The sequence below is a fragment of the Ambystoma mexicanum genome, chromosome 6p, assembly GCF_040938575.1.
Source record: "Ambystoma mexicanum isolate Mex_15411 chromosome 6p, UKY_AmexF1_1, whole genome shotgun sequence".
Lineage (NCBI taxonomy): Eukaryota > Metazoa > Chordata > Amphibia > Caudata > Ambystomatidae > Ambystoma > Ambystoma mexicanum.
In genome coordinates this window covers 811,511,583-811,536,427 of record NC_090935.1, presented here as the reverse complement: position 1 = coordinate 811,536,427, position 24,845 = coordinate 811,511,583, and the positions used below count along the sequence as shown (strand labels likewise).

General features: G+C 43.6%; 1 protein-coding gene across 1 annotated transcript in view; it reads right to left on the bottom strand.

Moving 5' to 3' along the window:
- Window positions 1-761: 761 nt before the first annotated feature.
- Window positions 762-24,845, bottom strand: part of FAM174A (family with sequence similarity 174 member A) — a 74,041-nt gene continuing 49,957 nt past the window's right edge. The window contains exon 3 of the mRNA XM_069625455.1: window positions 762-1,428. Within this exon, the coding sequence (XP_069481556.1) occupies window positions 1,425-1,428 (4 nt within the window). The 3' untranslated portion in view covers window positions 762-1,424. The remainder of the gene's footprint in view (window positions 1,429-24,845) is intronic.

Genomic DNA, 24,845 nt, shown 5'->3' with positions numbered 1-24,845 from the left:
TGTGTGCCTGCAGCACATTGGCACACACAGAGCCTGTGGCCTAACAAATCTAGCCCACTCAATTCACCCCTATTCTAAATGTTAGTAACCAATGTCAACCCTTGCCTGTCCCCAATACAACATTTTAGTAACTCATGTACTACACAGAATATGCTGAATACATTTTTAGCTCATAACCTTTCCTACACATCTGGCCATTACTGGATGGTGGGGCATTATCCCACAATAATGAGCACCCTCAGTCTAGGGCTATATTAATTTACACACACAAAAATAATAGTATTAAAAAAGAAAAGCCTAAGAGAGCACAACAGAAATGTACTCCATGCATGGAGTGCACCGATGATACGTTGGTCTAAGAATCAGTAACAATGGCCAAAAGAAATCATTTGTAATCCCCCCAATACAATTTCTTTTTTATAAAATAAATAAAAAAAACAAGATCAATTCTGCAAGTGTGGCTGTGTAGGTTACAGTGTTTAGAATCTACACCATTTAACACATCACAGACACGGTATAAACCAAGGTATTGCAGTATCGTTTGCGGCTGTTGAATGCTTGATAGTTATCATGTTTAGAGGGGTTAGAGAAGGATGGAACTTCAACCAGAGTAGTGGTTACACAAACACCTTTGCACAGATAGCCTGGGGCCGGGGACAAAACAATGATTTGCATTTCCTCTTTGCCACCTTTTTTTCTGCAACATGCATCTAAATGGACAAACACAAATGCTCTTTTGAACACCAACCAAAAATCTCAAAGACATTCCTCAACAGGTTTATTTTTATTTTTTTAACAAAACACCATTGTTGTAAACCATATGGGGAAAAAAGAAATAGGCACATTTAACAAAATAACCCATGTTCATCTATCGGTAAAAAATGAAAACAAATAGCGACACAATTTAAAAAAACTGAAAAGCATAATGGCATACAGATTTTTTTTCTCAAACTCTCCCAAAGTGTTTGAACATCACAGAGGCAAACACATTTACCTAATGTAGAACCATTGCACTTACACAAAAACATCATAAATCAAATATTGGATAGGGAAGCAACAAATATGCATTATTATATACAAATTAAAACAGTCCACTGCACAATTTAATTTCAAGGTATCCAGGTCCTAAAATGTACTCAACACCACCAAGGCAAATCTTTCTTGAAGTAAATTGTGGAGGATGTCCATGCGGGTCCAGTGTGCTTAACCTCCTGCTTTGTATTTTAGGTACTGCACTTTTACTTCATTGGCTTTATTTGCTGAATATTGCCATGCTCACTGTGTGAGAACTGTTGATTTTATAACAATTAAATATGGACAGGATTTTCCTTTGCCAACTCCTGCATTAACTTTGTGTTCTGCAAACACAATCTTCATGTCCTGATGTCCAACGACAAGGTTGTTTGCAGCATCAAAAGGCACTGTTAACTGAAAGAAAGCACATGTTACTGTCTAGCAAAGTATAACAAACAAGTACACGCATTACAGTATTTAAATAGGGATCTTAAAGGGATGGAAATGAGAAGCAATTTGAGATTGTGAGCAGGAGCTAAAACCAGCTGCTTGCTATTGGGCATCACCCAGTAGGCAGGAGCTACCGCTGAGCAGAAGCAAGTACACAGTGGATCGTACATCTAACTTCTACAGGAGAGCCAACCTTTTTTCACATTATGATCCTTTATGTTTAAATCTGTACAAGGTGTGTCCTCATTTGTCTTTGTTGACATTCCCAAACACTGACATTTTATGTAACATATGTATGTTTGTGGCACCCGTTGTCCGGGGGAGCCTAAAGCAGCTCCTGGTAGGAGTCGTTTTCAAGTTAACCAGGCTCTCCTAGGCTAGATGCAGGAGCTAAATAGCTCCCAGCATCCCACAATTTCGTACCCTGTGTGTGTCACACAAATATATGTAACGCTGCAATTGTGTTCACTTGCGGTTTTTACTGTGAATAATTTTAAGAACTAGATTTGAAAGTTTTCCTTTGATTCTTATTACAGTTTACTATATCTGAAGACCTTAGATTTGAGACAGATATATATATATTCAGTAAAAAAACTTTGTAAAGGGACGTTATGGTTAAGTTGTGCTACTAAAAACCTATGAAATTCAAAAAAAACTTTGCTAAAGTGACATTATGGTTCCAAGTAAAACCGAAAAACCCCTGAAATCGCAAGTTATGGTAAGCTAAGCAACCATAACTCGCGTGCACTGCTAAGACGAACACCCAGGACATAAAAGATGACATCACAAATGTTATTGATGACATCACATGTCTGGCTCACTCTTTTTTCCTTTACAGACATATCTAGGCCAGTAACAATCAGGAACAAAAAATTCAAAAAGTACTATATTTGTAGACTTATACTTCAAATATGTTCTTACAGTAATTCACTTGGGGTTCACTCACAGCATATGAAACATATACATAGGGAAAACACAGACTTGGAAGACAGCAATGCTTTCTATGTATGAAGATGATCAGTAAGGTTATGAACACTTTCTTATAGCTCTGCTGTTTTTTTTTTTAATTACTGTACTTTCCCTGGATGTGCTCATATTTGTATACATTGTACTCACACTACTTTCCTTAGGGTCCGGTCACATTATGTGATAGTATTACACAGGGAAATAGTAGCTTTGAAGCAGAGCAATCATTTCTGTGCATGAAGATTGTCTGGTAATACTAATACTGCTGTTTTTTTTGTTTATTTCATTTTCCCTGTATATGCTCATATTTGTATGTGTTGGTGTCCGTTTGTGCTTTGTTTGCAATAATGCAATGCTGTAGTAAGTGGGTTTTATTAGGTACGTATTAAATACAGTATGCAGAACTCTAATAAGAAAGCATTTATAATTTTAGTATTTAACATAAGATTATTAATATTGCACCTTCATCATGTCTGCTGCACACTATACCTATGTTTCTACATATGTACCTTATTATTCTGGAAAAAACTTCATAATAGAATGCTATCTGGATTAATGCATTGCTTAATGCACTACGTAACTCATGATATTTATTCCAATGATCTGAGACACTTTATTAACATTACAATAAGAATCCCTTATACAGACTTTTTATGAAAGTAAATGCACATGTGATGCCAGTGATGTCATAAATGACATTTGTGATGTCATCTTTGAAGTCCTGGGTTTTAGTCTTAGCAGTGCACGATGGTGGCGCGAGTTATGGTTGTTTAGCTTACCATAACTGGTAAATTTCAGGAGTATATCTATTTTGTTTACTGCATATAGATATGAATGATATAAACTTGATAAATGTTTACTAGGATTCCCTTAGTTTATATACATAACATAGAACATACTGTACCCCTTACCGCACTAGTGATTTTGATGTCTGAGGACAGACTCGGTCAACATCAACACTATCCAAAACTCAGGGGGTATCTTACATTGTTCTATCATGCAATAAAAACAATGAACATATTCAGAAAGCAGCACATACATTACATTAAATAATAAATAAGAAGTGGAAACTGTTTATGTAAGACACACCATCCAATTACACAGCATATGTAACAGCCACCCCATTCGCAAACATGTCCGTGACGTTATCATGTGAACGCACCCGCGCTAAGCGTAACGAACACTGCCTGGTCTCCCGGACATCTAAAAAGTGTTTGAGCAATCCAAAGTATTTTCCTGGGAATGTTCACCCTTGCACATGTCCCAGACCATGTCCCTGGCAATCTGCATATTTTGAGCCCTTTCGTTGGTGTCCAAGTGTCTGCGGACAGCCTGTGTGTCTGCGAAGCACGCCCAGCACCCCTATAAAAGGCCACACCTTGGAGCTGATGCTCATTCTGTCTTTCTAGTACAACTGGAGATTGATCCTGCTTTTGCTACTTGAAAATCAAAGATTTGAAACTGCTGTCCTGATGGCATCCATGGCTGCTGCTGGTGCTACTGCTGTCTCAGCACCACCCCCTCCACCACCAACACCTCCCCCAAGGGCCTGCAGAGGGGAACAGGCGTGAGGATGCAGAGGAGAGTGATGAAGAGGATGAGGTAGTGGAAGTCCCTACTACTAGCACTCATTGTGAATCTTGGGTGTGGAGGTCATTTACCACTCTTGATGGCGTACCAAAAGCACGTGCAAACAAGGTGACTTGCAATCACTGCAAGGTGGTGCTGAGTCGTGGGAAACCGGGTTTGTCCAGCAATGGTACTACCTCAATGAAGCTACACCTAAAATCGCTCCACGGTGGGGCTATTCGTAAGGTTGTACCTTGCAATAAACGTAGTAGGTTGAGTTCCCCTGCAGCATTCCCCTCCGTTTCCGCTACTGCCACCACAGGAGAAACTGCTGTGGGGCAGTGCATCCCTCCAGCTGCTTCGCAGGCCATACGTGATTCTGTTGATCCTTACCTTTCGAGGGTCACAGTATTGTGCATGTACTGCGATGCAGTACTCTGCAGGGGGGAGAACCTACAAAGTGCTTTTGAGACTGCGGTCAAGGAGCATGAGAAGGACTGCTACCTACCTGAATAAGGCCCACCCTACAGCTTCCTCTCTCCACCTGCCCCTTTTTATCCCCGTGGTTGGTATCCCTTCATTACCCTCCTCTTTCCCTTCCTTTCCTTGTGTGTCGGGTTTAAAAACCAAAAAAACAAAACAAAAACCAAAAAGGCTCTTTTCAGATCCAACAAAAACAAACATACATCATCTCACTATCCTATAAACACTATCACCAATCAGTACATTTTTTTGAAAACATATCCCCTAAGCAGCCCACATACCACAGTCAATATCTGTGGGTGCCATGGTGAAGATAAGATGTCTGCACGATGGGGAGAGGTCTCCAAGCCAGTTCCTCTCTCGGATCAGTCCTCAACTTACTGGACAGCTTTCGGAAAAGGGCTTCAAGGATAAGACGCTTCAGGTTTCAACTTAAGCTTCTGAACAATTCTGGTAAGTGAGAGGTTCCCAGATATACAGTTCTGTACCTCATTCACACTGCTGAGTCAAGCTCAGTCAGCCAGTCAGCCAGTCAGCCAGTCAGTTGGGCATTCGTGCAGGCAGGCAGCCAATCAACCTCACAGTGCATTCAGGCCATTCACATCCACCCAGACACCCATAACAAGGCATGTGAATTGGGCCAAGCACCCAGCCTTTCAGCACACTACACTGCATTCATGTCAGTTTCAGGCAGAGCTGTTGCATTCTTTGTGTCACACACAGATACCAGACACCCATAACATGAAGTGCATATTGATCACACACTCCATTCACACAGGTCCCAGCCCAAGGGTGTACCCACAACATACAATCACTGGGAAGGCTCCAGCCAGTCTGGCCTGGACTTCCCCCCCACAATACCATATATGGTTCTGCCACCCAAGAGCCAATCAGGAGAAGGGACAGATTCAGGGCTACCCAGGACTTGGAAAAAAAGGTAACAGGTAATAGAATCAAAGAGGCCACAGGGGCCAACCTGCCTTCTATCAGGTATCCACCGATTCCTATGCCAGGGCCTGGGTATCCCAACATGAGGATACTCGGAGCACCTTTCCAATTTAGCATAGCGCTGCTGCCAGCACATACCCTGCTCTCTGGGCCACACACAGGTGGCCAAAAACATACACTAGGGATACAGGGTTGTATGCCCACCAACGGGTGCCATAAGAGTATTCCAAGCATCCATGTTCACCAAAACCAAAAAGAGGAAGAGCTGCACGAGTCCCACATGGACTCCTGTGCAGAGAACAACACAGAACACATAAGGGTTCTATGTGTTAAAGAATCGCTGCAAGAATGTCACCATACAAGAATGGTGCAATTTTTTGTGGCAATATTACCCCATGGAAACTAGGGGGACACCCCCCGCAACTCCCATTTTTTTTTTTTTTTTTAGAAGGTATGGGGACACCCCTGCACCCTTGCTTCCATTACACCCTAATATTAACCCCATCAATATCGCCTATGCAGTTTCCCCACGACTATATATTTGGCAATATTATTGTTATTGGTGGGGATAATATTATGTGATACCATAAGGGAGTACAGGACATGGCGGCCCCGTCCCTCACAGGCATTTCCAGCATCACAGCTTTCCTACGAGATATCTAAAGCATATATCCAGCCTGTTTAGCGGTCATCATCTATAACACCTGCCAAAGGGCCTGTTTATGATGTAAGCTATATCTTGTCCCAGTCTAAGCCTTTGACACTTATGTCCCAACAGTGACCAGCGATGCCTCCAACCAGGTCTATGCCATATTGGTATCTGAACAGATTACTGCCATTTATTTTGATGATTCCCCCCCTGTAAGGACAAGTACCGTCAAACATGGACATAAGATTTAGATAATTAATACCTTTGAAAAATAATACACATCATACCTTCCATCTATGAATGAGGATCCACCATGTACATTTAGGAATAGCCAAAAGCAGGTACAAGCTATATTGTGTTCATATCCATGGTATTCAATGTTCACCTGGTATGGGCTTGCTCACTTATCCCACATTGGACTGACCTTATAGTATCCACTAATTTAGGATCATTACCATAGACCAACATTATTATGTACCTGAATTGATATACCATTTAGAATTACTGATATGGGCAAGCAAACTGACGTCTGAACCATATCTTTATCTTTCAGAAGCTACATCTATGGACAGGGTCTAGATGCTTGTCATATCTGAATGACCCGCTGCATGTACAAACCTTTGCCCATAAAAACATAGCAGTAGCTTTACTATTTATCAATATGTGTATGCATTGAATTGCAGCACTTGATGGATCTGCAGTATCTTATTATTCTAATTGCAGGACACATTACTGCAGCTTTAATAAGTAAAGCGCGGATTTGCGCTTATCAATATTATATGAAGTCATCGCGTACGCACGCAATGATGTCAGAAAACAAGGCACGCACTACTTATGGCTGCCATTTTTGAAACGCTGGCTCCTGCATCAATATTAGGCTGCGTTTCTCATCAGAACAGATCTAATTAAGATGTTAAGGATCTCCAGCAATAGTTTTCTTTATATCTTTGGGGCCAGTCACTAGCACGTTGCAGGTCTAGACCTGCATTTCACTTTATAGGTTTAGCATACTTGTTAACATACATAATATACCGCATTGACACCATTCTTTAGATGACTGATTCCACCGAGATATAATTACTTATTGGCTTGACCTCAAGAGGTATTTGACAATTGATGTGGAAACCTATTCAAGGAAGATACTGCTTAAACATGGTCTACCTTGGAATGGAAGGCATGATGCTTCTCACAATAGCAGAACGCACAATAGTAGACAAGAAGCTGTAATTTTGATCTTATTATCCCCAATTTGTGAATACAAGACCCCGCATTGCTCGATAGCAGCCCTTATGCTTTACCCATAAGACTTTTGGATATTCCAACCTACAAAATCCAGGTGAATGATTACTCAACATGGAAGACTATACCTCCAATTGTTGTACACAGAGAGCAAGTAGGAGACAAACCTAATTTTGTTCTTGATTTATAGGCATGAAATTGGAGATTCTGGATCTATGATGTACATATGTTGCTCCTGAAGAAGGGTAATTCACCTGAAATGCATAGAGATCTGAACTCATTACTGGTAGATATGCATGTTTATAATTTGTGTTTCTGTTTTGATTCAAATGTGTGCATTTTACACTCCTGGTTTGTGTAAAAAATCTCTTATAAATCTATCAGGAAGAATAGGAGTACAACTCTAAATGCAATTACCCTTGCGCATGTTATTGCTGGAGCAAAAAATAAGAACTCTAATCCAGTATACATCGCAATGATTGATATGAGTGCAGCCTTTGATAAAAATGTTGGCTTTTGGAATTTCAAATGACTTAATGTATTGGATTATGAAATTGCACACCAATACAACTTATAGAATAAAAATATCACAGGATGGGGGTACGACAGCTCCAATAGGAACAGCATTGGGTTTGAAACAGGGCTGCAATCTTGCAGCAACCCTGTTCAATCTATACATGGCGGATCTGGATAAGAACTGGGAAAATATGAACCTGTTTTTTGTGACGGTTGGGAGTATATCTTTGCAATTTATTGCCTTTGCAGATGATATTATCTTGTTTGACCCTACTCCTGTAGGGTTACAAATGAAATTGACACTCTTCGAGGGATTTGCAAAGGCTCACAATCTGACTCCCAACCCGGCAAAAACTGCCATTATGAAATTTGGAGTGAAGCAGAAAAAGGGCAGTTTTAGATGGCATATCATGGATACACAGATATCTTGTATTAACAACGCCATTTACTTGGGATATCATCTCTCTGATCAGAATTCCATTAAATTATGGACAGACATTATCAAACGCAAAACCAGGCCACTCCTCTCGCAAATGAAAATGATTTATACCCGGTTTTGCAAATTTTCATTAACTCCGTTAATTGATTTTATGTCCCTGAAGACTGAGAGTGTCATTCTTTATGCACTAGATATTTGTTTGTGTGATATGTCTTATATGTTGGATTGTTTACAAGGTTCACCCTTAAAAGCAGCGATGTTTTTGCCAATGTCCATTCCAAATGCCATCATCCGACATGAATTGGGGTTGGTGGCACTATCGTCTAGATGGAAATGGAGACAGTTATCCAACTTTGCGAAAATGAACTATCCACCGACTAATTCATTATATGTGGATATGAACAAGATGCTGGGCACCCGCTGTTCTCTTTCCTTTTATAATTACCAACTGAAAATGCAACAACTTTTAAGTGAAGTGAATATTACAGTGAATGATGTTCATCTTCGCCCTTGCTATGCTAAAAAAAAAAACTCTTTGAATTAGACTGGTGTGTAACTATTGATCGGATCATGACATATAAATCTTATGAAGAATACGGTGCCTTTGTTAAGCAGCGCATCCCTCGCTATGCACATATCACTTTATTCCCCTGTGAAATTACCAGGAAGGCATATATTCGATTTAGATTTAATCTTTACCATACTAGAGACAGAACTAAGAATTGGCAAACAAATGTCACCACATCCTCTGTGGGATGTCGATTTGATGAATGTAACGAACCACGCGAAACATTGAAGCATCTCCTACTCTATTGTCCCCATTTTAAAAAAATTCGTACAGTAAGATTTATGAAATTTGTTGATATAGGGTTTGAGGATTGCCTCGAGTTCCTATGGTCTTGTATGATGCAAGGAGTTCACTACAGTCTAATTTATGAATTAGTAAGCTTTTGTAAGCATATAGAAAAAGAACTTATTTTGCGTGGAGAATGAAATGTTTAGATGGTAAATCGATTGGTATATTTGTAAATGAGGAGCCAGATATTAATTATGATATAACCTTTTTGCACCTGTATTTTAAATTGTATTTTAAAGTATTGTGTGCTATTGTAAAGTAATGCAATTTTAAATGTTAGATTTCTTCTTTCACATGGATTTTAACATGTTTTTTTGCAAAGGTTCTACTCGAATTTATTCTTGTTAATGAACTAAATGCAAATAAAAAAAAAAAAAAAATCTACATTGACACTATAGCTAAAGATTTAACTGGCATCAAATAAGTGGGGTGCAGGGGGCGCGAGGATCCTTAAGCTTAGGACTACAAGCTTTTTTTTCTATGAAATGGGACAGGAGACATTTTTTTCCAGCAACATTATTTTCCACATTCATTTGAATTGTGCAAGTGGTCCTGCAGTCCCTTTCCATCCGCCTATGCCCAACATATGAATGTTTTAGTGGGAACCGAGGGAGGGCGCATATGCAGGAAGGGGGAACTAATGAATACTTTGTCCAATCCCTTCCGTCAAACTCTTTCGACTTCCAAGCAAGAAGGCAGAGCGAGAATGGGCCAACCTTAATGGGCCCACCTTAACCTCTGCAACACAGGTTGGACAAATCAGGCACTGGGAAATGCAAGAGACTATCCAGGGTGTGGTAGTTGATTTTGAGGTCTTCCTATGATGACAGCACCTCTATAAAGAATGCAGGGAATTTATGTAAATGGAATTCATTTTATGGAACCACACATTGTGTACCTGTTTGTCCACTTCTAGCATGCAAGTACAGGGTTCAAAATTGCTAGGAGCTATTTAGCTCCTGGTTCTAGCCTAGGAGAGCCTTGTTATCCTCAGCTACCAAGAGCCATTTATAGCTCCCCAGGCCAACTGGTGACAGACAATGTACCTATGTGACAATAACTGTAGTTGGCAATTTTCATAGGGCACATCTAGAAAACAATTTTAAGCAAATAGATATATTTTGGGTGCGCCATGTACTAGCTTCTGGTGCCCCAGATGTAGCTCCTGCCTACCAGTTGTTGCCCAAATTTTAACTGAAAACCCTGAAGTAAAATCCTTCAAATGTTACAAGGGAAGCAGATGTTAAGATTACATGTTTAAAAGCACAGTCCTGTTGAACCAAAGAATGGAAACTACATATTTGTACCGGAAATCTAACCCTGTACATCAACATTCCCCAATTGAGTATGTGCATCTCATTCAAAGCATGCATCAGTCGATAAACCATTAAAATAGGGTTTCATTTCCTAGCCATATCACATAAATGACTCGTGTTATGAAATACAGTCACTTCATAATATATAACGCAAAGTGTCTTGATTAGAAAAGGTTAGAATTAAAGTTTGCGTGGAAACATGAAGAAAGCACGAAGAAAGAATTATATTGTAAATGCAGTAAAACTGATATGGCAATGTATGTGTTAAATGACTTGCATGAAATATATTGCGAAAGGAGAGAGAAAAGCTATACCATCCCTGCTAAGAATAAATATGTCAAGATGAAGCAATATACACATTTTTCCTCCGACAATAAAAGCATTTGAGGAATGGATTTAAAATAAATGTCATAGCATTTTTGCAATGAGATGTATAGAGTTTTCTAACAGACAAGTAAACTAACGATCTGTTTTTCACAGGTGTATTTTAAGGCTGGTACTGTGAACTGGTGCACAACAAGAACTGATGTACAACATGTCACAGGGTTGACACGTGAAAGCCATGATCAAATAAAAAGTGAACTTTTGACTACAGCCACTGGGATGAGAGGGAGTTTAGTTTGTACACTTTGTGGAATCATGCCAAAATAAAAATGAAATCATTTTGAATCCCAAAATACAGAAAGCCCCATTTCAAGTGAATAAAAAGGGTGGATGGGTTGAAGGCGGGGATCTGCCCTGTATGCGTATATATTTTATTACACGCCCTGCGGTAGCAGCCATGTAGTTTTGGTTGCTAAACCCATAGGAAGAACAATTTAGGTGGCTTACAACTTTGCTCCCCCTACACGAATCCTCACCAAACTTGGCCAAAAAAAATGTATATGGCCCACTCTGAATTTTTCAGGCAAGTTGGGTGAGGCGTCGTCAAATGGGTGCAAAGTTATAGAGCGGGACCCAAATTATTTAATTTATAGACAATCTAAATAAATTTTGCTCATGCCTACAGCCCAAACTGCTGGACGGATGTTCCCCAAATTTGTGGCAGGAGTGGTGGCTTGGTGCCAAAAGCACGCTGTCAGGGTAATTTCCCGGGGGTCGGCAGGGCAGTCTGCGGACCTCTGGGGTTGGGGAGGCCCCATCTCCTCCTGCATCGCAAAGGAGTATGAGGCACACACAAGAGCGAATGAGTTACTGCTGTTTATTGCCCAAAACAAGGGATAGGTTCTAGGATCACAGGTACCCAGGGAACATCTCAACCGTGGTGGGCTTGCAGGCCCTTTTTCCTAGCTGTACGACACGGCTACGTGGGTCACCTAGGAAAAATAGCTCCAAAACCTAACGCTATCTCGGGTTGTCTCCCCAAGTGGTAGGGTCGTATAGGCCCATATACAGGAAAATATTATTGGTAGAAAAAGGGTCAGGTGGTACGCTTGCGTCGTCCCTAATAGTTGCTACATGAAAATTGTTACAAGGGGAAAATTAGTGATTAGCTAAACTATAGTAGCGTCAGTGGTTAGCCCCTCATATTCCGATTGGTTCACCCGTGAGCCCCCAAGCCTGGGACCATCGCCGTTCCCAGCTTGCGATGTACCTGGTGCTGGCAACAATGTATGACTATGTGTCAGTGGCGGACAATGGACAGGTCTGACTATGGGCTGTTGGTTGTCCCTTTCCCATCACTGTCGGTATCTAATTTGTCACTTCATTGTTGCAGTCTGTGTCCCGGACGTGAGACCCCAGAGCTTCTCTGGACCTTGGCGCTTGGCATCGTATCAGGTTGGCCTGTCATGTGTGGTGAGACTGTGGCTGGAGCAGAATTACGAGTATTTGATTTGTATTTCGGCTCTGAGGAGCGTTTAGCGGTAGCAGGTGTAACATTGCCGTGGGGAGCGCAGCGTGTAGATTGTAACTTCGTAGCCTTGGCTGTGGGCTCTCGTCAGGGTTCGTTCTGCATGATCAGCGTCTTGCAGCCTCGTCTGAGCTGTTCCGGCCTGGGGACTTTGGTTTGCGGCCTACCTTGGCCTAGTTCATGGGTGGCGGTACACAGTCCATAAGACAGGGGTCGCGGGGGCGACATGGGTTCTTATGCGTTAGTCCATAAATAGGGCTAAATTTTCATGGCTTTAGTAGCGAGGAAGCACCTGCAAGCACATACACAAGCTCTTCCGGCATCTTGCGTTTCTGAAGGTGCTGTAGTTGGCCTATGTGAAAAATAACAGCAACGCATATGCGAGTGTGAGTGGTCCTCTATGTCATAGTACGGAGTATGTTCTTCGTGTGGGTTGGTGTGTGTCTGATCCATGTGCTTGGTGGCACGTGTGTTCTGGTCTGCTGGCTAGGTCATCATGGCATATCGAACGATGGCGATGTTGGTGGATGATGTCTAATCGAGTGGTCCATATGGTCGGTGTCAGCTCCACCCGAGGTCCCAGCCCGAGGTTGTAGTGACACGCAGCCTGCCTGGGTGTGCGGGGCATGGCCACAGTGGATCTTGACGTGCGGGCGGGCGGCAGTAGGCTGGTCAGACTCCTCACGCGGCAGGTGCTTGGGTCGTGATGTCATAGGCAATGGTCTGGACGAGAATCGGGGGAAGGGATCGTCCCGTTTTCCCTCTTCAGCGCTTTTGTAAATTTGGTGTAAATCCGTCCAGCAGTTCTTTAAAACAGGCTAAACGTATGTCACAAAAGTTAGTGATATCTGGCTCTGGTGACCCATTTCCCTGTTCGGTCTGCTAATAGTCATTCGATTGGCCTACCGGCCACTTGAAGTCTGCGGACATTGGGCGCGTCCACTGATTGGATGGGGAAAAGCGTGAATGCGTCAGTTTTCTTGAAACGCCCACCATGTTGGATCTGCTGACTTTTGCCAGTGTCCGCAGACACTGTGGTAGTAAAAAAGAAAAAAACGCAACATGCACTTGTCAAACTCATCTCTGGGGAGCTGGGGGCGATGAGGATGGGATGGGATAGGGCCATAAGAAGCCAAAAAACAGGTGTTTTTCCTTCTCCAAAAGTCAGCGAACACTGAGGGGACATCTGCGCCCATTTCTGCATTACAGGGTTGGTGAAAAGCAGTTTTTGGATGGCTTATAAATGGCTTATAAAGGCTTATAAATGTGGTGCTATTTGACAAATCTACACAAAAGTTTGCAAAAGATATTTTAGATCAAGATATACATGTTTCTCTAAAGTTTGGTGGGATTTTCTAAGAGAGGGCGAAATTAGAGGGGGGGCCCTCAACATTTTTTTTATGGCTTGAATATGGATAAAAAAGTTTTGATTAAGATCATAGACCCAACCTTCAATGTTTGTGTAAAGACTAAATGGAAGTGGAGGCTAAGTTATATGTTACATATACATTTTGACACTTGAGAAAATAAAACATGGACGGATTTCAAGCAAACTCGTGTAAGGAACATTGGCAAGGACCTTAAAGCGTGGTTTTGCAAACGTGTTTTAAGTCATAATGTAGGTATAAAAAAAATTGTGATACACCTTTGGTGACTGAGGTATAGCCTGTGGCCATGGGCAGTGGCCAGGTTGTCCGGGTCATGGTATAAGGTCATGAGCGGATGTTAGGGAGGATTCTCAGAAATGTGCTTATTTCCCCTTCGAGACCCCAGCTACTTTGATGGAATTATGAGGGCTTGTTTTTTCCGCCTGGAGAGTGTGTGAGCCTTTTTTCCCCACTCTCTCAGGTATTTTGATGTGTGTTTTACTCTTGTGTTCTTTGGAGTTTTAGATAACCCCATAGGCATCTTTTTATTGTCCCTGGGAGTCCAAGGGACACAGGTACAAGTGGACTCCCAGAGGTTTAAATACCTTCTTCGGGAAGAACTACCGTTCCACAGAGAATGTAAAGTTAAATTGACTTTACTAGTCTTTTTAAATTCGTAGACCCAGCACAAACCATCTTCCTATAGAGTGCTGGAGGGGTTACTTGGCATCCCCCCCATGTCTAAACACTCTTGTAGCTGTCAAAAGCTACCCTTTTCCATTGAAATAGCTGGTGGCAGTGGTTTTATAACCAACTACCATGATTTTTCCCGACCACGAACACCGGTAGCTAAAAATCGGGCCCGCCATGTTTTTCAATATGGCGCTCAAGACCCCGCTGTAAAAACAGACTCCGGTCATCTTTTTTCACCATTTCTGTGGAAAGGTCCTTCTGGTGTTTAACTCTGCACACCAAACCAGGTTTGGTCCCTTTGTTCGTGAGCCTTTGGTGGGCTTCAGGACTGAAGTCCGCCCATGGCGTCCGAGTGTCTGGGGTGGGCAGGAAGTGAGGGAGGTGCCCGAAACTCCCTGTGCTTAGTCTCCTAGGAGACCCAAAAGCACTCTGGCGTGATTGGCTGGCTGACTGTGCCGCAAGGACAGCCACCATGCTGGGTTAGTGGCAGCTAGGCTGGGAGAAAACCGTTTAAAAGGCGAGTCTCCAGGACTGGAAGGTAGAGTCGACCACTGGAACGAAAGAACCGAAGACGAGCTGGAAGAGGACGGGTGCTGCAACCAGTGGACCGTTGGTTTGCCTGGTGAAGCTCTGCTGAAACCCGGAATTGCCAGATCGCCAATCGACAGAAGCTCCTTCAAGGACGGCTTCCTCCTTTGCGGAGTTGATTGGTCCCACCAACTCAAACGCCTGGATACCATTCTCGGAGCTGGTTAAGGTTAACCAGGGGGAAGGACACCAGTTTGTGTTTGGAAGCCACAGCTACTTGAGCTGAAGTGACGCCATTTTGTTTGCTCCGGCGACGATCCCGTGCAGTGCAGGAGTCCCCCAATGTCCTCCCTCTTGTCCCCATGACTGAGGTTCAGCAACAGCAAGACCTGCCAGGAAGCAACATCTTCAGCTGCATATTTTTGCTCCACTTTAAAAGGTACTCTGCTATATGGTTGAGAGAGCCCAACTCTTGCGGTGGAAGTTTGTGAAACTTTTCCCAACTCGCAGGCCTAATCAGCTTGTGACCCGACATAGCTTGATTTATTGTCTGAACTACTAAAAACTTTTACAAAGACTTCTCCATGTGTAGCAGAACTGTGCTGTCCTATCCAAGAACACCATTGACTTTGGCCTGGCCTATTGAATTGGACTGACCCTCCTGGCACATTGAACCTTTGCTTTATCTAAAAGAAGTGTTTTCTAACCCTTAGTACAAACATATGCTTTATATTCCCATAGAAAAGTACTTAAGTGCTATTTGGCTCCTTTTTCAGGGGAGCGCAAACTGTCTTTATAACTTAGAGTTTTTTTACTGTAATATATTGGTGTTTAATATTGAGTTGATTTCTACTAGTGAAAGTTTTCTAAATGACTGTAAATAAATGTTTAAATATTTTTTACCAAGAAACCTTGAGTGCGTTTACTTGAACCACTGTGATTGCGATACTTCGGTGTAGCTTCTTCTACTGCTCACATTTCCTCTCGAGATAAGCCTGGCTGCTCAGATCGCTACCAAAAGTGTGTGGTACAGACTTATAACAAAGGTTGGTTTTTGCTTACACCTGTAGGCCTAATTGCGTGTGGTGTTCCCAGAGGGTACTGCCAGCAATTCTGCCTAACACTGGTGTACAGCGGTGAGGATAAAGTATAGTTGTTGCATTGAGAGTGCTACTCTTCCCTTTGTTCAAAATAACCGTCACAAGGCTAAGCTACACTAGAGAATCAATTGTTTTATGATGCCTAATATGGATAACTACAAACAGGAGGCCCTAGTCATTCTTACAGTAGATCAACTGAAAGATGTGTAAAGATAGGAACCTGGCTGTTAAAAGGAAAGAAAAATGAATTGATTGAAAGCTGTAACCCCAAATGTCTCACCACATGTGGATAATGTTGATGAGGAAAATGACAGAGTCTAACTTGAATATTGTCGAAGAGTCAGGAGTCTCAGGATGTGCGCCCCACTAACCCTCCACCTGCTCTTGGACCTCAACCTTTATCCACGGGAACCCTACCAGGTCCAGTTCTGAGGTCAGAATTTGTCCCTCTTGAAAAGATGAGACTAGAGTTAGAATTCAAAAGGCTCCAAATGCAAACTGAAAACAAACATCAAGAGATCAGGCTCAGAGAAATGGAATTGAATCATGCACTTGAAATTAAGAAATTGTCTTGTGAAAATGGTTCTCTCCCAGTCTTCTAGGCCTTCCAGTCCTAGGAGGCCTTGCATGCCTAAAGAAGCTGCGAGTATGTGTGAGGTGAGACGATGTTTTAGATTGGTTGGCTGCTTTTGAGTAGATCTATGGGATTCAGGGTTTCACAGGGAATCAGTTGATTCCTTCGCTTTTGTCTAGGCTCCCTCAGGTTGCAACTGATGCTGTAATGGAGGTGGGGGAACTTGAAAGATTGGAGTATGAAAACGTTAAGCTAGCTTTAATAGCTAGATTTGGGAAAACTCCTACCCAGTACCTTAAGAGGTTTAGGACCCTCAAAAAGCATGATGGTATCCCTTGGGCTACCTGGGTGTGTAAATGTTTGAAAAACGTAGATGGTTGGGTAAAGGGTTACAGACTTAAAACCTTTGAAGGGATGAGAAATCTATTTTTGTTGGAATCTATTTTTGATGCCTGCTCTCCTGAGCCGAGACAGCTTTAAGCTGACTCGAAGGAACTTGATCCAAAGAAGTTAGCAAAGGCTGCTGACTTGTGGGTTGCCAACAGGGCTACTCGCAAGGATTCTGGGGCAACTCAGAAGCAGGATGAGGGGAGACAGCACAAGAAATGATACAAAAGAGAATTCTAATACCTCCAATCCAAAAGAGGGCCCCAAAAATAAGAAGGGTAAGCCACAAGGGAAACCGAATCAGGCTAGTGAAACCTCTGGTGCCAAACCAGAGGGAGGTCAGTAGAAACCCTCATTTGTCAAAACATTTGGAAAATGTTATGCTTGTGGGTCTACTGACCATGTGAAAGGGGATCCCAGATGCAAGGTTAAACCTTCAGGGATCCGCACTGTCTCTTTAGCCTTCTCCCCAGAGGAAGAAGTACAAATGGCAAGTGGAAACTTTCCCCTATTGGCTGGGGAACCCATGAAATTCTCAGCCAGTGTTTTAGTGTCCCTGTGTCTGTGGGAACAGACTTTAGAGGTCTATAATTCCATCCCAGACAATACTAAAGAGCATTATAAAGACAGTATTCTCGTTAATGGTCAGGAGACTCCTGCCATTGGAGAGACACTGGGGCCAGCATTACTGTAGTGGATGAATCTTTTTTCAAGGCAGAGGATGTTGCGAAGGCACCCAAATACCTCACTAAGCTTGCTGAGGCCCTGTTCAAATGCTTCCACAATTACCAGCTCTCATCCAGTGCAATGATATGACTGAAAAGATACCAGTTAGTGTGCAGAGTGAGGTGCCTAGGAGAGTCCTGTTGGGGAATGACTAAAAGAAGTTGTATCAAGCACCCCAGGCCTCCCAGCAAAAGGAAACAGGAGCAGACCAGGGGGGCCAGGGAGAGTACATTATATGTGCTCCAGAGGTTGTAGAAGAAACTAGAGTTACGGACTGCAATTTCAAAAAAGAAAGAGCCAAAAGGGGAAACCCAAGGTCTCAAAGAAGAAACCTTGCTACCAACAAGGACATCCCCGAGACTGTCCAAAGTCACACCTGTGACTACTCCACCAGCTGAGGCTGAGTGTGAGAACCAACCAGGAAAGGCTGAATCAGCTGCTGAGGAATCAGAGCTGGAAGACCTTGCCCCTGTTGGAGATCTGGATCCTAAAGACCATCCTGAACTGCAGTCTTTACTGGCAGAAGGCAGCCCCTGTAGGGCAGACTTCAGCAGAGGTCAAAGAGCGTGTCCTACTCTTGAAGGTCTTCACCAACAGGCAGCTTCCCAGCTGGAAGGGCAAGAGCCAGGGAAGCATAGGGTGTACTGGGAAGGTGGCCTATTCTACAGTGAACCTACTGAGTCTTTTCCAGGAGACTCAGTTAGCCCATGAGATTGCTTTGGATGGCCACTGGAGTTTCAAGAAGACAAAAGGAAAGGCTTTCTCTGTATTTCTACTGGCCCAAGTTGGGGTCTGATGTAGACAAATTCTGAAGGAGCGGTCACAGACATCTGGCAAGAGTGGCACCCTTGGTGCCCCTCCCAGTGGTGGGAGTTCCTTTTGAGAGGGTAGAAATCAACATTGTTGGTCCCTTAGATCCTCCAACCTCTTCAGGCAAGCGATTTATATTGGTTGTAGACGACCATGCTACTGGGTATCCTGAAGCCATACCTATGTGGACTATTACAGCTCAGGTTGTTGCTAAGGCCCTACTTGGTATTTTTACCAGGGTAGGTTTTCCTAAGGAAGTCATCTCTGACGGGGGGAATCTAATTTTATGTCCCACTATATGCAGGCCATGTGGAAGAACTGTGGAGTGACTTACAAGTTCTCAACTGCCTACCACGCTCAGACAAATGGATTGGTAGAGAGGTTTAACCGTACTATGAAGAGCATGATAGGTGCTTTAGAGGAACCCCTTAGAAAAAAGTGGGACCTTCTACTGCAATGCCATCTCTTTGCTTATAGAAGGGAGTTGGATTTAGTCCCTTTGAGCTTCTCTATGATCATCCAGTTAGCGGTCCATTGGCTCTAATTAAGGAGGGGTTGGAGAGTGCTCCCTCCACCAAGCCAGTGAGAGTCACTGACTATGTTAGGGCTCCGGAGAATGACACACTATGACAGAAGCATCAGATAACTTAAAAGCAGTTCAGGCTCTGGTGAAGCATTGGCATGACCAGAAGGCCAACATATTTGAATTTATTCAAGACCAGCTAGTTTTAGTTATGGTTCCTACAAGGCAGAGGGCCTTACAGGACAAATGGATAGGACCCTTCAAGGTTGTGGGCAAACTTGGAGAGGCCAACCATCTGGTGGACTTAGGCAATCCTAAAGGAGGCTCCCAGAGTCTTTCACACCAACCACCTAAAGGCTTATGTCACCAGACCAGAAGTGGGATCTTTGCTTCTAGCTTCAGGTCAAGAGGAGGAAGAGAGTGAACCTCTACCTGATCTCCTCAGGGGACAACCTTTAGATGAGAAAATAGAAGGAGTTAACAGAAACTGGCACTCCTCAGATTATAAATCAGTTTGCCTTTCCGTTTTCACAATCACCAGGCTTGACCCCTTGGGGCCAGCATGATATTCTCACTGGTGACCGTTTACCTGTTAAAAGCAGAGGTTACAGGATGTCAGATAATCCGAGAACCCACATAAAAGGAAGAGTTCAACTGAGCTGTCCCGTGAGGATAGCTCAGCGGCAACTTGTTCGCCTTGGAAGCAAGACTACACGAAGCAACACAGATTTGATCCCCGGGTCCGCGCTTAGAAATCCCTTAACCACGACAAGACAAAAAAAAATAAAAACAATTCCTCTAACAGCACCTCGATGTCCGTGGGCTGTGTGAGCGCTTTAAAAATGCAAGTAAATAAATGCTTGATCTCGGGGGAATAGAGCCCTATTCAAGTCCATGGTCTAGTCCAGTTGTGCTAGTACCAAAGTCAGGATCCAAGGAGTTGAGATGAGATAACTGTGTGGACTACAGAGCTCTTAATGCAGTCACAAAGACTGATGCCCATCCTTTACCTAGGACAGATGATCTTGTGAATCAACTTGGTTAAGCCAAGTACCTCAGTACATTTGACCTAACGCCAGGCTATTGGCAAACAGCCCTGACTGAACATGCCAAGGAGAAAACTGCATTCTCAACCCCAGCAGGCCTCTACCAGTTTAAGGTAATACCTTTTGGACTAAAGACTGCACCTGCAACATTTCAAAAGGATGGTTAATCAAGTTCTGAATGGGATGGAGGACTTCTGCATGGCATACTTTGATGACATTGCAGTGTTCAACCCTACTTGGAAATAACAGGTTGACCACTTGATACATTTTGCGGGCTCTTTAGCAGGCCCATCTGACCATAAAGGCAAGTAAATGTCAAATTGGTCAGAGCAAAGTGGTCTACCTTGGACATTAGGTAGGAGGAGGTGAAATAAGGCCATTGCCTAGCAAAGTACAAGCTGTACAAGACTGGGCAACCCCTACTACTCAAACCCAAGTGATGGCCTTCTTAGTTCTCACTGGTTATTATAGGAACTTCATTGAGAACTATGGGTCCATAGCTTCTCCCTTAAATGTAGTCTCCTCAACCAAATTTCTAAAAAGGTCAGATGGAATAAGGAGTGCAGTAAGGCATTTGAAGGTCTTAAAAAAGCTCTTTCTCAAGCTCTAGTCCTGAGAGCTCCCACTATAGCCAAACCTTCCTTGTGCAGACAGATGCCTCCAATACAGGTATAGGTGCAGTTTTGAGTCAGCTGGATGAGAAAGGTAGGGAGCACCCCATCTGCTTCATTAGCAGGAAGCTGAAGGAACCAGAAACAAGGTGGGCAATCAGTGAAAGAGAATGTTTTGCTATTGTGGGTCGCTGAAGAAGTTTAGGCCATACTTGTATGGATCTACTATTGTGATTCAGACCGACACCAACCCTTGAGGTGGTTAATGCAGATGAAAGGGGAGAACCCAAAACTACTGAGATGGTCAGCCTCCAAGGGTTTGATGTTACCATTGAACGCAGGTCAGGGTGTAATCACCAAAATGCTGATGGTCTCTCCAGAATGTTTGACCGACTGGAGTAAGGAGATTCATCCAGGGGTGGATTAAATCCTCCCGTCCCTTAGTCTGGGGGGACAAGTGTTAAGGAGAATTCTCAGAAATGTGTGCATTTCCCTTTACCTTAGAGACCCCCAGCAACTTTTCTGGATTTTGAGGGCTTGTTTTCCCCCTGGAGAGTGTGAGCTTTTTCCCACTCTATCAGGTATTTTGATGTGCGTTTTACTCGTGTTCTTTGGTTCTGGAGTTTTAGATAACCCCATAGGCATCATTTTTTTAATTGTTGTGTCACACAGTACCTTTAGTGTAGTGGCACAGGGGTGTGTCTTGGACTCTCCGACGTTTACTATTGTTCCCCAGAGAATGTAAAGTTAAATGGACTTTACTAGTCTTTTACATTTGTAGACCCAGCACAAATTATCTTCCTATAGAGTGCTGGAGGGGTTACTTAGTATCCCCTATGTCTAAACACTCTTGTAGCTGTCAAAAGCTACCCTTTTCCATTGAAATAGCTGGTGGCAGGGGTATAACGAACTATCATGATTTTTCCCGACCGCGAACGCCGAGGCCATGTTTCTCAACATGGCGCCCAAGACCACTCTGTAAAAAAACAGACTCCCATCATCTTTTTTCGTCGTTTCTTTGTAGAAAGGTCCTTCTGGTGTTACGCTGCGCACCAAACCAGGTTTGGTCCCTTTGTTCGTGAGCCTTTGGCAGGCTTCAGAACTGAAGTCCACCCATGGCGTCTGAGGGTCTGGGGGGGAAGGCAGGAAGTGAGGGAGGTGCCCAAAACTCCCTGTGCTTAGTCTCCTAGGAGACCCAAATGCACTCTGGCGTGATTGGCTGGCTAGCCATCCGGCAAGGACAGCCACCCTGCGGGGCGAGTGGCAGCTAGGCTGGAATGAATGGGAGAAAACAGTTTAACAGGTGAGTCTCCAGGACTGGAAGGCAGAGTCGACTACTGCAACCAAAGAACAGAAGATGAGCTGGAAGAGGACGGCTGCTGCAACCACTGGACCATTTGCCCGGTGAAGCCCTGCTGCAATCTCCAATTGACAGAGAAGCTCCTGCAAGGACGGCTTCTTCCTTTGAGTTGGTGGGACCAATCTACTCAGCTAATGCCTGGATACCATTCTCAGAGCTGGTTAAGGTTAACCAGTGGGAAGGACACCAGTTTGTGTTTGGAAGCCACAGCTACTTGAGCTGAAGTGCCACCATTTTGTTTGCTCCGGCGACGATGATCCTGTGCACTGCAGGAGTCCCGACGTCCTCCCTCTTGTCCCCACGACTGAGGCTCAGGAACAGCGAGACCTGCAAGACCTGCCAGGAACCATCGTCAGCTCCATCTTTTTGCTCCACTTAAAGGTACTGTGCCATATGGTTGAGAGATCCCAACTCTCGCGGTGGAAGTTCGTGAAACTTTCCCAACTCGCAGGCCTAATCAGCTTGTGACCCACCATATCTTGCTTTCTCGTCTGAACTACTTCTAAACACTTTTACAAAGACTTCTCCATTTGTAACAGGACTGTGCTGTCCTATCCAAGAACACTAGACTATTGACTTTGGCCTGGCCTATTGAATTGAACTGACCTTTCTGGTACATTGAACCTTTGCATTATCTAAAAGAAGGGTTTTCTAACCCTTTGTACAAACATATGCTTTTTATTCCCATTGAAAAGTACTGAAGTGCTATTTGGCTCCTTTTTCAGGGGAGCACACTCTTTATAACTTAGAGTTTGTTACTGTAGAATATTGGCGTTTAATATTGAGTCGATTACTAGTGAAAGCTTTCTAAATGACTGTCTAAATAAATATTTAAATATTTTTTACCAAGAAACCTGGAGTGTGTCTACTTGAACCACTGTGATACTTCTGCGCAACTTCTTCTACTGCTCACATTCCCTCTTGAGATAAGCCTGGCTGCTCAGCTCGCTACCAAGAGAGAGCGAGAGAGAGAGAAAGAGAAAGAGCTAGAGAGAGAGAGAAAGAGCTAGAGAGAGAGAGAAAGAGCTAGAGAGAGAAAGAGCTAGAGAGAGAGAGAAAGAGCTAGAGAGAGAGAGAAAGAGCTAGAGAGAGAGAGAAAGAGCTAGAGAGAGAGAGAAAGAGCTAGAGAGAGAGAGAAAGAGCTAGAGAGAGAGAGAAAGAGCTAGAGAGAGAGAAAGAGCGAGAGAGAGAAAGAGCGAGAGAGAGAGAGAGAAAGAGCGAGAGAGAGAGAAAGAGCGAGAGAGAGAGAAAGAGCGAGAGAGAGAGAGAAAGAGCGAGAGAGAGAGAGAAAGAGCGAGAGAGAGAGAGAAAGAGCGAGAGAGAGAGAGAAAGAGCGAGCGAGAGAGAGAAAGAGCGAGCGAGCAAGAGCGAGCGAGCAAGAGCGAGCGAGCAAGAGCGAGCGAGCAAGAGCGAGCGAGCAAGAGCGAGCGAGAAAGAGCGAGAGAGAGAGCGAGAGAGAGAGAGCGAGAGAGAGAGAGAGCGAGAGCGAGAGAGAGCGAGAGAGAGCGAGAGAGAAAGCGCGCGCGCGCGTGTGTGAGAGAGCGCGCGTGCGAGAGAGAGAGAGCGCGCGTGCGAGAGAGAGAGCGCGTGCGAGAGCGTGCGTGCGTCTAACGGCGGACAATCTGGCTACTGGTCATGGCTACGAGGGACAAAAGAAATTGTGTTAAAGTGGCCATGTCCACCTGGGACTGGCTATGTGGTAAAATTATTTGAAAGTAGGATAGGTTTGAAAAGGAAAAACAAAAAATGTGCTCGTGGTAATATGGTCATAGGGTTCTGCAGGCTGCCATGAAAGGGAAAGAGGCTCTGTACGGAGCCCTGCCTTCTCTTTCCATGGGGGCCATCTTGGAAAAGGATTATCCTTCCTACAGAGGGAAAATCTATTTTTTGGGAACCAGGGTTGCTAATGGCCATTATCCCCCATTGCAAGGGCTACATTGGAGGATCAGTAACCAGAGCCCTCGTTAGTCATTTATAATGCGCCAAAGCCCGCAGATATTAGGGTGCACACAGACACACTTCGGCCAATTACTTTGGCTGCCAGGCCGTTATCCCCTGTTCCGGTCCCTGCAACGAGGGATGAACGTCACATTAGCATCACAAAATGCTAATGGAAAAGTTGGAAAAACATATTTAACTGTGAAAGGTGGTTCCTAAAAAAGGAACCTTTTTTGTTCTTTTTAAAAAGAAAATGTGCAGGAGAGGTTAGAACGTAAGATGAGGAGGGAAACGAGCGAAGAGGCACTAAGCACTAAGGAGAGGCAGGTGAACCGAGGAAAATGTTGCGCAAATGTTACTTCTAAGGTAGGGGGCAGTGTTTCTCATGCTCCTTGATTAAAACTTCAAAAACGCATGTCGAAATTGATTCCCCCTGAAGAGTAGTGTGTTCAAGTATATACAGAGGACTGCTGTCTTCCAAAGATATGGAAGAACAGCCTCTCTTATTGCTTGCAAGGTAGCTGGTGGGACTTTGTGTCTCACAGAAGTAGGCTGTGTGGTTACAGTATTGGTTGAGGAAGATTATGTGGAGGAAGACAGCCTACTACTTGCTAAGAAAGGAACATATTTCTGAGAGCATTGCAGTAGTTGGATTTGGTGTGGCGGCGCATGGAGGTGGTCCCGTAGGAGTAATGTCCAGGTAGTCTGCAACAGAGTACAAAGTTGAACTCCATGCATTTCACTTTTGTAGCTTTAGCCTTTGGTACATTCCCAACAGTGGTAAAGAACTGCCACACCATTGATTCTCTCTGGGTGCTAGAGGTAGGCACTTCCTCATCTTCTTGGTCCTTTTAATTGTCTTTGGAAATACTGTGCTTTTTTTGT